Source organism: Hoplias malabaricus, chromosome 17, assembly GCF_029633855.1.
Source record: "Hoplias malabaricus isolate fHopMal1 chromosome 17, fHopMal1.hap1, whole genome shotgun sequence".
NCBI lineage: Eukaryota > Metazoa > Chordata > Actinopteri > Characiformes > Erythrinidae > Hoplias > Hoplias malabaricus.
Window position 1 is genome coordinate 33,315,073 of NC_089816.1, and position 17,118 is coordinate 33,332,190.

The window sequence follows — 17,118 nt, forward strand, 5'->3', positions numbered from 1 at the left end:
CACTTTCTCCTTTAGCCTTTTTCATATTTTTCATATTTTCTGATTCACCTTTATTTCTTAGTCTTTCTCTGCCTTTTCTCTTCCTCTCTTTCTCTATCCACTTTTCTCTCTTTTCTATATTTTCTGTTTTATTGTCTTGGCTTACTCTCCTGCATTCTCTCTCTTTCTGTCTCTCTCTCTGTCCCTCTCTCTCTTTCCCCTCTGGCTCTCTCTCTCTCCTCTCTCGTCTGTCTCTCTTTGTCTGTCTTTCTCTCTCTCTTCTGATTCTCTCTCTCTCTCTCTCTTTCTGTGTCTCTCTCTCTCTGTCTCTCTCTGTGTGTGTCTCTCTGTCTCTCTCTCCCTCTCTCTCTGTGTGTCTTTCTGTCTCTCTCTCTCTGTCTCTCTCCGTCTCTCTCGTTAATAGTACTCCTGCAGTAATGGAAAAAAGGTGAAATGAATTCTCCTCACTGTATTATATTTTTATAGCAGTGTTCATTGTGAGTGTGAATAAGAGGCTAGCGTCTGTATTTAAGCCCTGTTTAAACAACCAGTTAGTGTCTAACGTTACTCTGCACCCAATGTTTCTGGACACAGATTCAAAGCTAGTTTTTCAGTTGAGGAGCTGCTACGGTTCAGACTGGTTCTTCCAGCTCATTCCACAGACTCTGGACCGGACTGAGACCTGAGGAATCTGGAACAGTGTGTGTGATGTGGCGCAGAGCAGAAAGAGAGGACACTGCCGTTGGGGAACCACGGGCAGAGGAAGGGTGGGGTCCGGGTCAGAGGAACGTCCACATGAACTCCATCAGCTCGTCTTCTTCCCTGTCCCTGTGTCCTCATACCAGAGCAACACACACTGTCCTCTCCATCCACCCCAGACCAGCGAGATACATTAACCTGCCTCTGCTGTACTGTAACCCCTGTAAATCATCACAGACCCGAGGTCAGGGACCATCCTGAGGGTTCCTCCACCCATCCCTGGCCCGATTCAGGCCCGACACTGATGGACCGCTGCACTACTGCAGGAAACGGCATTCCAGACCGTGTTTCTCTGCTACTTCAGCATCTCCAGCAGCGTCACATTCACCCAGTCACTCACACACACACATCTGTGGACAGTTTCACACACTCACCCAGTCACTCACACACTCATACAGTCACTCACACACTCACACTTGTGGACAGTTTCACACACTCACCCAGTCACTCACACACTCACACTTGTGGACAGTTTCACACACTCACCCAGTCACACACACTCATACAGTCACTCACACACTCACACTTGTGGACAGTTTCACACACTCACCCAGTCACTCTCACACTCACACCTGTGGACAGTTTCACACACTCACCCAGTCACTCACACACTCACACCTGTGGACAGTTTCACACACTCACCCAGTCACTCTCACACTCACACCTGTGGACAGTTTCACACACTCACCCAGTCACTAACACACTCACACCTGTGGATAGTTTCAAACACTCACCCAGTCACTCACACCTGTGGATAGTTTCAAACACTCACCCAGTCACTCACACTTGTGGACAGTTTCACACACTCACCCAGTCACTAACACACTCACACCTGTGGACAGTTTCACACACTCACCCAGTCACTCACACACTCACACCTGTGGACAGTTTCACACACTCACCCAGTCACTCTCACACTCACACCTGTGGACAGTTTCACACACTCACCCAGTCACTAACACACTCACACCTGTGGACAGTTTCACACACTCACCCAGTCACCCAGTCACTCACACCTGTGGACAATTTCACACACTCACCCAGTCACTCACACCTGTGGATAGTTTCAAACACTCACCCAGTCACTCACACACTCACACCTGTGGACAGTTTCACACACTCACTCAGTCACTCACACCTGTGGATAGTTTCAAACACTCACCCAGTCACTCACACACTCACACCTGTGGACAGTTTCACACACTCACCCAGTCACTAACACACTCACACCTGTGGACAGTTTCACACACTCACCCAGTCACTCACAAACTCACCCATTCACTCACACACTCACACCTGTGGACAGTTTCACACACTCACCCAGTCACTCACACACTCACACCTGTGGATAGTTCCACACACACCTGTGGAAAGTTCCACACACTCACCCAGTCACTCACACCTGTGGATAGTTTCAAACACTCACCCAGTCACTCACACACTCACACCTGTGGACAGTTTCACACACTCACCCAGTCACTCACACACTCACCCAGTCACTCACACACTCATACCTGTGGACAGTTTCACACACTCACTCAGTCACTCACACCTGTGGATAGTTTCAAACACTCACCCAGTCACTCACACACTCACCCAGTCACTCACACCTGTGGACAGTTTCACACACTCACCCAGTCACTCACACACTCACCCATTCACTCACACCTGTGGACAGTTCCACACACTCACCCAGTCACTTACACACTCATACAGTCACTCACACTTGTGGACAGTTCCACACACTCACCCAGTCACTCACACACTCACACCTGTGGACAGTTTCACACACTCACCCAGTCACTCTCACACTCACACCTGTGGACAGTTTCACACACTCACCCAGTCACTAACACACTCACACCTGTGGATAGTTTCAAACACTCACCCAGTCACTCACACCTGTGGATAGTTTCAAACACTCACCCAGTCACTCACACTTGTGGACAGTTTCACACACTCACCCAGTCACTAACACACTCACACCTGTGGACAGTTTCACACACTCACCCAGTCACTCACACACTCACACCTGTGGACAGTTTCACACACTCACCCAGTCACTCTCACACTCACACCTGTGGACAGTTTCACACACTCACCCAGTCACTAACACACTCACACCTGTGGACAGTTTCACACACTCACCCAGTCACCCAGTCACTCACACCTGTGGACAGTTTCACACACTCACCCAGTCACTCACACCTGTGGATAGTTTCAAACACTCACCCAGTCACTCACACACTCACACCTGTGGACAGTTTCACACACTCACTCAGTCACTCACACCTGTGGATAGTTTCAAACACTCACCCAGTCACTCACACACTCACACCTGTGGACAGTTTCACACACTCACCCAGTCACTAACACACTCACACCTGTGGACAGTTTCACACACTCACCCAGTCACTCACAAACTCACCCATTCACTCACACACTCACACCTGTGGACAGTTTCACACACTCACCCAGTCACTCACAAACTCACCCATTCACTCACACACTCACACCTGTGGACAGTTTCACACACTCACCCAGTCACTCACACACTCACACCTGTGGATAGTTCCACACACTCACACCTGTGGACAGTTCCACACACTCACCCAGTCACTCACACCTGTGGATAGTTTCAAACACTCACCCAGTCACTCACACACTCACACCTGTGGACAGTTTCACACACTCACCCAGTCACTCACACACTCACCCAGTCACTCACACACTCATACCTGTGGACAGTTTCACACACTCACTCAGTCACTCACACCTGTGGATAGTTTCAAACACTCACCCAGTCACTCACACACTCACCCAGTCACTCACACCTGTGGACAGTTTCACACACTCACCCAGTCACTCACACACTCACCCATTCACTCACACCTGTGGACAGTTCCACACACTCACCCAGTCACTCAAACTTGTGGACAGTTCCACACACTCACCCAGTCACTAACACACTCACACCTGTGGACAGTTTCACACACTCACCCAGTCACTCACACACTCACACCTGTGGACAGTTCCACACACTCACCCAGTCACTAACACACTCACACCTGTGGACAGTTTCACACACTCACCCAGTCACTCACACACTCACACCTGTGGATAGTTTCAAACACTCACCCAGTCACTCACCCACTCACACCTGTAGACAGTTTCACACACTCACCCAGTCACTCACACACTCACACCTGTGGACAGTTTCACACACTCACTCAGTCACTCACACCTGTGGACAGTTTCACACACTCACCCAGTCACTCACACACTCACCCATTCACTCACACCTGTGGACAGTTCCACACACTCACCCAGTCACTCACACACTCATACATTCACTCACACTTGTGGACAGTTCCACACACTCACCCAGTCACTCACACACTCACACCTGTGGACAGTTTCACACACTCACCCAGTCACTCTCACACTCACACCTGTGGACAGTTTCACACACTCACCCAGTCACTAACACACTCACACCTGTGGATAGTTTCAAACACTCACCCAGTCACTCACACCTGTGGATAGTTTCAAACACTCACCCAGTCACTCACACTTGTGGACAGTTTCACACACTCACCCAGTCACTAACACACTCACACCTGTGGACAGTTTCACACACTCACCCAGTCACTCACACACTCACACCTGTGGACAGTTTCACACACTCACCCAGTCACTCTCACACTCACACCTGTGGACAGTTTCACACACTCACCCAGTCACTAACACACTCACACCTGTGGACAGTTTCACACACTCACCCAGTCACTCACACCTGTGGACAGTTTCACACACTCACCCAGTCACTCACACCTGTGGATAGTTTCAAACACTCACCCAGTCACTCACACACTCACACCTGTGGACAGTTTCACACACTCACTCAGTCACTCACACCTGTGGATAGTTTCAAACACTCACCCAGTCACTCACACACTCACACCTGTGGACAGTTTCACACACTCACCCAGTCACTAACACACTCACACCTGTGGACAGTTTCACACACTCACCCAGTCACTCACAAACTCACCCATTCACTCACACACTCACACCTGTGGACAGTTTCACACACTCACCCAGTCACTCACAAACTCACCCATTCACTCACACACTCACACTTGTGGACAGTTTCACACACTCACCCAGTCACTCACACACTCACACCTGTGGACAGTTCCACACACTCACACCTGTGGACAGTTTCACACACTCACCCAGTCACTCACACACTCACACCTGTGGACAGTTCCACACACTCACCCAGTCACTAACACACTCACACCTGTGGACAGTTTCACACACTCACCCAGTCACTCACACACTCACACCTGTGGACAGTTTCACACACTCACCCAGTCACTCACACACTCACACCTGTGGACAGTTTCACACACTCACTCAGTCACTCACACCTGTGGACAGTTTCACACACTCACCCAGTCACTCACATACTCACCCAGTTACTCACACACTCACCCATTCACTCACACCTGTGGACAGTTCCACACACTCACCCAGTCACTCACACACTCATACAGTCACTCACACACTCACACCTGTGGACAGTTCCACACACTCACCCAGTCACTAACACACTCACACCTGTGGACAGTTCCACACACTCACCCAGTCACTAACACACTCACACCTGTGGATAGTTTCAAACACTCACCCAGTCACTCACACACTCACACTGTGGACAGTTTCACACACTCACCCAGTCACTCACACACTCACACCTGTGGACAGTTTCACACACTCACCCAGTCACTCACACACTCACACCTGTGGACAGTTTCACACACTCACCCAGTCACTAATACACTCACACCTGTGGACAGTTTCACACACTCACCCAGTCACTCACACACTCACACCTGTGGACAGTTTCACACACTCATACAGTCACTCACACACTCACACTTGTGGATAGTTTCAAACACTCACCCAGTCACTAACACACTCACACCTGTGGATAGTTTCAAACACTCACCCAGTCACTCACACACTCTCACCTGTGGACAGTTTCACACACTCACTCCACCTACCAATGTGTGTTTGAGGAAACCCTCACAAACACAGTGAGAACACCCCACACTCCTCACAGACAGTGACCCGAGCCCCTGCGGCTGTGTCGCAGAGCGCCGCTCTGATGTAGCACTAGAACGATAGTAACATTTTTTTAATTATTATAAAAAGTGGGGAAATATTAACAATTACTTTAAATGTGTGCTGCAATAAAAACATGCATAATTTGATACACTCTGATTAAATGTAAGCTTAAAAAAATTATCAGCCTCATTAATTTTATCAAAGTTTTACGAGAAACTGTCAGAAAACACCCAGACGCTCTGTATTTTCTATTCCCACCTGTTTTCAGACCTGTCCCGCCCTCACTCACACCTGTGGACAGTTTCACACACTCACCCAGTCACTCACACACTCACACCTGTGGACAGTTTCACACACTCACTCAGTCACTCACACCTGTGGACAGTTTCACACACTCACCCAGTCACTCACATACTCACCCAGTTACTCACACACTCACCCATTCACTCACACCTGTGGACAGTTCCACACACTCACCCAGTCACTCACACACTCATACAGTCACTCACACACTCACACCTGTGGACAGTTCCACACACTCACCCAGTCACTAACACACTCACACCTGTGGACAGTTCCACACACTCACCCAGTCACTAACACACTCACACCTGTGGATAGTTTCAAACACTCACCCAGTCACTCACACACTCACACTGTGGACAGTTTCACACACTCACCCAGTCACTCACACACTCACACCTGTGGACAGTTTCACACACTCACCCAGTCACTCACACACTCACACCTGTGGACAGTTTCACACACTCACCCAGTCACTAATACACTCACACCTGTGGACAGTTTCACACACTCACCCAGTCACTCACACACTCACACCTGTGGACAGTTTCACACACTCATACAGTCACTCACACACTCACACTTGTGGATAGTTTCAAACACTCACCCAGTCACTAACACACTCACACCTGTGGATAGTTTCAAACACTCACCCAGTCACTCACACACTCTCACCTGTGGACAGTTTCACACACTCACTCCACCTACCAATGTGTGTTTGAGGAAACCCTCACAAACACAGTGAGAACACCCCACACTCCTCACAGACAGTGACCCGAGCCCCTGCGGCTGTGTCGCAGAGCGCCGCTCTGATGTAGCACTAGAACGATAGTAACATTTTTTTAATTATTATAAAAAGTGGGGAAATATTAACAATTACTTTAAATGTGTGCTGCAATAAAAACATGCATAATTTGATACACTCTGATTAAATGTAAGCTTAAAAAAATTATCAGCCTCATTAATTTTATCAAAGTTTTACGAGAAACTGTCAGAAAACACCCAGACGCTCTGTATTTTCTATTCCCACCTGTTTTCAGACCTGTCCCGCCCTCTCCCCGCTCTGATTTGTCAAACCTCCCCAGCTGCTGTTGGCCAGTTGTACCTACTTAAGTTCTAATAGCCAATCAAAGTAAGAGGGGGCGGGGTGTTTTCCGGAATACGGGTGGGAAAGATATCAGTTCGATCCCACGGGCTGACGTCAGGGGCCGTTTCCGCTGTCATTCCCTGTAGAAGCAGAAAGAGAGGGAGAGAGGGAGGGAGAGGAAAAAGAGTGAGAGGGAGAGAGAGAGGGAACGGGGAGACACTTTCAGACGGATTAAAAGTGTTTAAAGCTCAAGAAGACGGACTAAAAAGTTTCTCTGTAACATCTTAAACTCCCGGACGCCTGGAAATATGGGTCTGGAGCCGCGCAGCTGAAACGGTTCGCCGTGAGATGGAGTTTTTATTCGTGCAGCTGCTGCTGAGCTGCGGTGTGTCTCTACTGCACGGTGAGAGCGACACACACACACACAGACAGAGAGAGAGTAGTGATGCACGACTCCTGGTTTTCTGGAGTCGACTCCTCGATTCCTTTCCATTCCATGCATTATAGCACAGGGGTCTCTTACTGGAACCATCCCTAATTAAAATTAAGTCGTGGGAACCACTTACTACAGAATGGGATGGACGTAAAGAAATATTGCGTAACATTTTTACTTTCTAATTGCAACTTAAAAATCATTGTGATGCTCAAAGGAGCTGTAATAGCGAGAACATCTCATTGCTTCTCTGGGCGCAGAACTGCAGAAACTGCACTATGTAACATTTGGAGGAGGGCAGCCAGGCATCCCATTCCCTCTGCATTCATCTTAGTACAGTGCTGTAAAAACTGACTTGGTCTTCCTTTAATAAGCTGTGGGGATTAGATCTGCAGTGTGTGTGGGGATGAGTTAATACGGGGTGGGAATGAGATATTTGAACTTATCTTGTTCTCACTATTTATTAAGTAATGCCCACGCATTAATAAATAATTTGCACACCTTAATTAATAGGAGATTTGACCAGCAGGGCACTGGACCCTGTCAGTGGCATCCATTCATATTCATTATTTGTTATGAAATGTTGTAATTAAATATTTAATTTGTTAAATCATTCCCACACATTAATAAGTCGTTCGCATTACTTAATAAACTTTTATAGAACATCTTCATCAGGACTCGTAATTACATTTTACAACGTGTTTATAAATACAGCACTTAGACCCTCAGAGTCGACACCGACTCTCTGGCAAACTCAGAGTCTACGATTCGAATCTTTCAGAATCGACTCTCCACTACTAAGAGAGAGGTATAGGGTGGACTTTTGTTAATTTTTTACTCTCAAAGTCGCTTACAGAAGTCTCTTGAGTGTTTTAAAACGCGAAAACCACACACACAAGACATTACCCCAAACAATTAAAGCCTGGAGTAAACTCTGCTGTTGTTTTTAAGAGCTTAAACACGGATTCATTTCAGTTTGGCTCGTTTTTTTTCTGATGAGGTGGATTGTTCCAAGTGCGCTGCGCTGCTGTGTAGCTTTAGCTTCACTTTCCAGTAAAATGTGATTAAAATGCTTAAAAACTCACACAAAGCTTCACACTTTGAACATCGAAGAGATCAGAAAACAAAAAATAGTGGCAGAACGTACCCGTTTTGTCAGTAAATCACTAAAGCGAAACAATTTGTTGTAAATGTTGAGCTACCGTTAAAGACTAGTTACAAATACATTCATACTATTGATATGTAGGTGATATACTCACCTCTAAACACATCGAATACACATTAGAATCCGAAATCAACACCTGAAACTGAAATAGAGAAGAAAAACATACATTTCCCTTCTGAATTGTTCAGGTGGAGAACGGCTGTTTACATTTTCAGCTTCAGAATTGGCCGCAAAAGACTAAAGTGATCATAAAATCCGTTAAAATACGTTACTTCAACCCAGCTTTCTCCAGGAGGCACGGGAAACGAGAATTCTGAGGAAAAACCTTATATTTTCCTTCTTTTGTTCAGAGTTTTACCCTCAAAATTGAGCTTAAAATCATGCGCCAACAAGTGGAAAAGGGTTCCTTTTGTTCTGATGTGTTTTAACGTTTTTAAACTCAAATTTGTTCGTCTTAATTTGTAAAAAGGGGTCGTTTTGTCAACTTTATGATAGTCGTTTCTGGAAAAAACATGAACACAAGAATGGAGAAAGACACATTCCTCTTTAGAGTTGTTAAAATAAAATGTGTAAATATGTGTCCTATTCCTATATATTTATAGGAACTTTGCTCAAATCCAAACTATCACAAAGTGGAAAAACACACTTTGAAGGACAGATCATTTTAGTACATACTTCTACACACAAAGCTGTTGTCTGTTACAAAATTGACCTTGAAATATATATATATTTGCAGTTCAGGTTTAATTTAGAGACGTCTCAAAACAACAACGGAGTGAGAAACACTTTTCTATTAGATTTGTTAAAAAGTGGTGTTTTGATTTATATTATTTCTCTCAGAATTGGCCATAAATATATGACACGACCTTAGATTATACACATTTAGCTTTGCTTAAATCCAAACACAGATTTTCCTCCTGATTTGTTTACACCACTTCTGAGGTAAACACACATTTTCCTACAGATTTGTTCAAACGGGGCACTTTTGTTTGCAGCATTGCTTTTAAAGTGGGACATTAAATATTGTAAAATCCTGATATGTTTAGGAGTTTAGTTTTTAGCACATACTTCTATCCTCAGAACTAGTGCCTGAAACTTAAAAAACCTTATTATATCCCACTTTAGAAACAGAACAACAGCAGGGGAGTGAGACACGTTTCTCTTTAGATTTGTTCAAACGAGGAGCTTTTGTTTGCAGCTTTTGTTTACCTCTAAAACCTGCCTAGAATTTACTGTTTGTTCCTGACTTATTTACATATTTTATACTAATTTGCTCAAATCCAAATTTCTTTATAGAGAACATGAATCCCAAACTGAGAAACAGATTTCCACTTTAGAACTGCCCCTGGATTTATAAAGAAGTATAAACCTTTCACCGAAATCTTTAAAAAATGTGTGAAAAATGATGCTGTTAAAATGACTGCTGTAGAGTTCAGAAGGTAGATTACATTTTATTTATGTTGAAATATGTTTAAATATGACTAACACACTCTTACACTCTCTCTCTACAATACACACACACACACACACACACACACTTTTCCCTCTTTGAGCCTGAGTTTAATTTTCTCGATTAAACCTTTTGTGTCCGATGCTAATTGGTTGAATTAATAGATTCCTTAATTTAAAAAAAATCACAAATACCACACCGAGATATTTAATGAAGTAAAAAAGAAAGGTTTCCTCTCTCCATTGCCAGTAATGAAACTCGTGTGATTATTGAGTTCAGTGTTTTTAATCGACTGACTGCACCAGTGAAAATAAAACCCAAGCCTGTCTCCTGTTGCGTGTTTAAACTGGGCTTGGTTTGTCTCATCGTGTGATCGCGTGATATTAACATCCAGGTTCATAGAGATCACAACACACTAGAAACTCTCTCATCCTGCTGTGATTTTAGTGCCGTCTGGTAGCGATATCAGTGCAAATCAGTATCATATTTACCTTAACATTTTACCTCAATTACGATTAATGCAGGATTATTTAGTTGTTGTTTGTCTCATAGTTCACTGACGAGGCTTGTGCTGTAAACACACTCCAGTGTTAAAGGTGGGGGGGGTGTTTCTGATGCGGCTGGGAGCTTCGTCTCTGTGTCTGAGCCGTGCTCTGTTCGTATTCGGTGTGTGATTGTGTTCAGTGTGAAACAGACCGGGGGATTCACTTTGGTCTGAAACTGGTTTTTCTCAGTGTTTACATTTGTCTTCATTAAAGTCAGAACACGTCCATACCACAGACGCAGCATTTCTCTTTGGTACAAGTCCCTCCGGTCGCTCGGTCGGCCTCTGCGTTTAGTTTCTCCTCCGTGTGCTCTGGTTTAGCATGAACACTGTGGTGATGTGTTAAAGGAACACTATGTAATATTTTTACCTTAAAATTTAAGCGTCAAAATTGTTGTGATGCTTCACTGAGCTCTAATAGGGCCTCTTTCGTTGCTACTCCAGACTCAGCACTGCAGAAACTGCACTATGAACATTAGGATGGGTAGGAAACCACTCTTCCTGGTCCCCATTTATTTCAGTACTGTGCTGTAAAAATGAATTACACTAGTGGGAGCACCAGATACAAAAAAACAAATCTTACATAGTGTCCCTTTAACACAACTAACAAAAACATGAGATAAGAAAAAATAGGTCAATTAGAAGTTCTGAAAATCAATTTAGATACATTTTTGATTAATTGCTCAGCCCTACAATCTGGACACCGCTGGTTCATCACTGAGGGGTAGGGATGCACCGATATGGGAAATCTGGACCAATGGCAATACCATAACGATACGATAATGCAGATTAAAATTATAAACAAATGTATATTTATTTGCATAACACTATATATTTTAGCCCGCTGTCTGCAAACAATAAAATGAAAGGTGTCTCCTGAGAAATACCCACATTATCTGTTCTGATACCAATTCAGTGACGCTGACATCAGTTGTAAAAAAGCGCTATTTAAGTAAGTTTGGATTGATTCATTAAAAACTGTTAGTCACATTTATTTAACAAACTGGTCTCAGCTTCAAACATCAACAAATTACATAAAATAACTCCTCCATTTTAAATTAGGGCTGGACGATACGGACAAAATTTATATCACGATAATCTTCTTAATTTTGGTCGATACAATACAATTCTAATATCGATATAAAAAATATAAAATCCACAGAAAATCTGCAAGAAGAAACATGACGTCACCATCAAACAACAAAATCTTGACGTTGTCAGTGTTAATATTTCTAAACTAACTTTAAAATCGAGCGCTAAACGACGACAGCGCCCTCTAATGACCGTCAGTCAGTGGACGCTGTAAATAATGCGTACTGAAATACTGCAAATGTGTTTAAAAATCGTATAGTTATTAAAACATTTTATATTGCGATATACATTGATATGGGATTATTGTCCAGCCCAATTTTATATAAATATACGTTAAATAAAATAAAAAAAAAAACAGAAATAAGTCCCAGTGGCCCTTCAGCAGTGATACAGAGTCTTTGTGTTCCTCCACACTGTCGCAGGGGAAAAACTGAGACAAATTTATTGTTTATTTATCATCCATCATAAAATAAACACATCAACAATCATCCGTTTAAAATATCAGCAAAATTAGAGCATCATCCTGATGACCTTTAAAAAGCGAATATCTGCTGATTCTGAAATAACCCCAAAGACCCTGAGGAGACGGACGTGGACAGTGGTTTGTTATAAATGTCCCCCTGAGAAACTCCCCCACTCCCAGCAGAGGGTTACATTCGAGTTTTGGTCCAGTTTCGAAGCATAAGGAAGGGAGGTGTTGGGTTACTTTACTGATAATGAGGCTGGAGGGTCCACCGCCGGGCCTCGGTGTCGAATAGCAGGTGAGAGTGAGGAGTCTACACCGCTCACACGTCACCCTCACAACACGGAAATGTAGTGCTCCCCGTCAGAGACAGTTTCTTACTGAACACGGAATAGGGCTCATTCCACCTTAAAAGTGAACAGAGCTTGGGATTGATTTGTTTGAAGCATGTAGCCTCTGATTTTCCCCGAGTTTAATCTAATCCAGGGATTGAGATGTAAACCCAGTCACTGATTTGGTGTGAGTTGGTTCGTTGTAGAGAATCTGACTCTGATTTCTTTAGAGTGGGGGTGATGGTAACCAGACGTCTGTAGGTCTAGAACACAAATCCAGGACAGCTGATAACACACACACACACAGGGTCTTCTGGGTTTTGGAATATTAATGATGATGATGAAGAATTGAGCATACCGCCGGTTGTAGGTTGCGTCGTGTTTACAGCAAAACTGATCTTTTCTGAAACACTGACATCACACAAGCAATCTCTGTGAACTACATCAGTCACAAACTACACTGTACACACACAGCTCCTCGCTCCCTCTACAGTTAACTACATCTGTCTGTAAATGGGTAATAAATCAAAGTGTCTGGGTCCGGTGTTAGACTTTTTTCTCTCTGCTCACAGCAGAGAAGTGCCATCTGGAGTTTTTTAGACATCCACATCACAGCTGTGTATGAAACTGAGGCAGTGTTCTGATGGAGGCAGGTGCAGAGTCGTGTCTGTATTTAAAGCTTGTTTAAATGCTGCCTGTTTTTGCTCCAAAGTTGTAATCATTGTGGCAAGGGGGCGCTAGTGAACAGGGCCTGGGCAATGTGCTGAATTACTGAATACTCTGTGACTTGGCTACAAACACCTTCATTTCAGAATGCTGCTGTGAGGCAACAAGAGCGTGGGGCGTCAGCCGCTGTCTGTTTCGGACACGGCCCGAGTGTTAGAGACTCCCGCCTGCTCTTGGGATGTAGCATTTCGAGAGAAACTCCGGCGAAATGCCTTTATGTGTGGGGTGTCACATGTTTCCAACACCGGTTAGGATCTTGAATCCTGTAGAGTGAGCCAGGCTTTACTCAAACACACCGTTCCACCTTAAAAGCTGCAGAGCTTCTGAATGAGCACAAACAGGTAGGAGTTTGTTCTGCTGTGGGACGCTGCCTTTAAGATGGGGCGGTGTGATCTGATCATACACACTCAGAACATCTGCACTTTCCCTATTGTCCAGAGTCTCCCTGCGCAGTTTTCTTCAGCTTCGTCCTTTACTAATTTTGCCTTAAAAAAATTCCGTATTTGCCTCACATTGGTACCGCAGGGGTTCGGGTCCTGGGTGGAATCCTGTCCTCAGGTGACTGTCTGTGAGGAGTGTGGTGTGTTCTCTCTGTGTCTGCGTGGGTTTCCTCCGGGTGACTGTCTGTGAGGAGTGTGGTGTGTTCTCTCTGTGTCTGCGTGGGTTTCCGCCGGGTGACTGTCTGTGAGGAGTGTGGTGTGTTCTCTGTGTCTGCGTGGGTTTCCTCCGGGTGACTGTCTGTGAGGAGTGTGGTGTGTTCTTTCTGTGTCTGTGTGGGTTTCCTCCGGGTGACTGTCTGTGAGGAGTGTGGTGTGTTCTCCCTGTGTCTGTGTGGGTTTCCTCCGGGTGACTGTCTGTGAGGAGTGTGGTGTGTTCTCCCTGTGTCTGTGTGGGTTTCCTCCGGGTGACTGTCTGTGAGGAGTGTGGTGTGTTCTTTCTGTGTCTGCGTGGGTTTCCTCCGGGTGACTGTCTGTGAGGAGTGTGGTGTGTTCTCTCTGTGTCTGTGTGGGTTTCCTCCGGGTGACTGTCTGTGAGGAGTGTGGTGTGTTCTTTCTGTGTCTGCGTGGGTTTCCTCCGGGTGACTGTCTGTGAGGAGTGTGGTGTGTTCTTTCTGTGTCTGCGTGGGTTTCCTCCGAGTGACTGTCTGTGAGGAGTGTGGTGTGTTCTCCCTGAGTCTGCGTGGGTTTCCCCACGCAGGGGAAAATGCTGGGTGAGTGTGTGAAACTGTCCACAGGGGTGAGAGTGTGTGAGTGACTGGGTGAGTGTGTGAGTGACTGGTTTAATAACTGGGTGAGTGTTATATGTTCCAGGTTTTTTCTGTAGACCAACCACAGAGAAACTATGAAGAACAAGTCAAATTTAAAACCTTTTTGTGTTCAGCTGGTTTTCTGAACGTACAGAAACAGTGTCTTCCTCTCTTTTCTTTCTCTCAGTTCTTTCCTGCCAGAGTGCAGAGCATTGACCTCTCAGAGGTTAATACTTAATCTAATAATGCCCCAGGAACTAAAGTCCAGTCCGATCATTCAGGGGGACGCTCCGGTCACTGGACTTTCACAATCTTTATCTCTCTCTCTCTCTCTCCTACACTCCTCTGCTTTTCCACTGCCCAAATCTGGTCCTGGTTCTGGAACCAGTTATTTTTTTTGTTCTGCAAATTCTGTTCAAAGGCAAGCAAAGACATCGCTTCAAAAACTGACTCTGTAACAGGATCAAATCATAAAAAATAAAAAAAACACTCTGAAAAACCACGGCAACAGTCGAAGGCTGCATATTATTATTTGGCACTTAAAAAAAACTACTGGCGCCTTGTTTGTTTTTTCTCATTTAGGAACCAAATTTAAATTAAGCTGATTTTTTTGGCTGGAACCCTGCAGAGCTCTGATTGGCCAGAGACCTGTCAATCACCAGGAAACACAGAGCTCCAGCACAAACTCAGCGCTTGTAAAATCTCTGAAGTTACAGCAGCGTTCACATTAGTTTTTATCTGACTCTCAGCAGCAGCTCGTAACATTCCCCCGAGGGGTTTCTGAAGAGAAGACGCTCCTTGGGACGGTGTCTGAGGAAAATCTCCAGCGAAAGCTGAACATGTGACAAGCAAAACTGCTCTGTGAGGAACTGGGGGCGGAGCTGTGTTCAGTCCACTGTTGTGCTTTCCTGTTAGAGACTGGGTTTTGTGACATCACCGGCTCCATTTTGCATGGAACTGTTCCAGTGGGAAAGCGACAAGCTTTAAGCGAGTGGAGAGTGGGACCCATGCAGTGGAAAAGCACAATTTGGGGCAGTTCTGGGTCTGGTTTGGGGGGTTAGCAGCAGTTCTGAAGGTGTTTGAGGCAGTTTGCGGGCGTTTGTACTACATTCTCCCACGTCCCTTTCCAAAAACCCCCCTTTACCGCAGGGAAAATGGTCTCATCCAATCAGGAATGGTGTTATATCTGATATTAAATCTCACCAATCGCGTAGTTTGTTGATAACATGTCAGAGAAGCTGGAGGGTCCTTCTTCCCTCAGGAACAGATCATCTTCCCTGCATTAAGCTCTGTACCCGAGGTGTTTAACGGTCTGCAGGTGTGACCTCACCTGTAATCACTGTAAACACACCTGAGTCCTCCCGCTCCAACAGCGTTTACAGAAAATAATCACTACACCGTTATAAACATCTCCCCCTCCTCATCTCGTCCCAGGAAGGGCCTTCTTCTGAACACTTCGGGTCGGTACTGTCCACTGCACATCGCTCTGGAGACTGACCACAACATTACAACCATCACAGTGTGGCCCTCACATCCGTACACTGACCATGTCTCCTGCTGCAACATCAACCTCAAGATCTGCCTGTGTACTGACTGCCTGACATCATTTATATATGACCCCCCAACAGGGGGCGCTGTACCCGGATCATCAGTGTTATGCACTTCACCTGCCTGAGGTTTTAATCTTTTGGTGTATCTGTGTGTGTGGACATTGTAAATAAACCTGGGTTGGTTGTGTGTGTGTATTTGTGCGCACTTAGGGTGTGTTTGATGTTAAACAGTGCAGTTACATTAAGACAGGCTTAGTACTGTTGTGTAATGATGGTGTAATCACTGTTATATTCCGCGATGTGAGCTGATTGGCCGAGAGCTACCTGTATACATATGAGATATAGACACTTGTCTGGCACTGCAATGTAATTTTATTACTCACTAGGTGTGTGTGACATTAGGGCCCCCTACAGGATCTTACAGGATGTGCAGGGTCACTGACTCAGGTTATGTATATGACACTGCAGCAGGTGAAGAGTGTATTCCTGGAGTGTTTCCTTGGAGTGGGTAGCACTGTTGAGCCTCATATCTGTGAGTGTGGGTCAAGTGAAGGGTTTTTAGCGCTGTGCAGTTCAGGACATTGATACATGTTGGTGATAAAAACCTGTTTCTGAAAGAGATCAGATTTCATTGGCTGCTGCTGGAGGAACAGAACAGTCGTAAAATAAGTGAAATAAGACGGTTCTTCACTGTTTAGAAGCACAACTGGTGCTAACAGACACTTGTGGTTTAATACACACACCACAGCAGATGGTTTTCCAGCGAAACTGAGGCTCAAATCACACACATTTAGAGATAAAGCCTCGTAGCTGTGAGCACAGAGTCGAGTGAAGGCTCTTCTGAGTGTTTTGT

General features: G+C 45.1%; 1 protein-coding gene across 1 annotated transcript in view; it reads left to right on the forward strand.

Moving 5' to 3' along the window:
* Positions 1–7,456: 7,456 nt before the first annotated feature.
* Positions 7,457–17,118, forward strand: part of lrp5 (low density lipoprotein receptor-related protein 5) — a 70,589-nt gene continuing 60,927 nt past the window's right edge. The window contains exon 1 of the mRNA XM_066649912.1: positions 7,457–7,667. Coding sequence (XP_066506009.1) covers positions 7,613–7,667 — 55 coding nt within the window. The 5' untranslated portion in view covers positions 7,457–7,612. The remainder of the gene's footprint in view (positions 7,668–17,118) is intronic.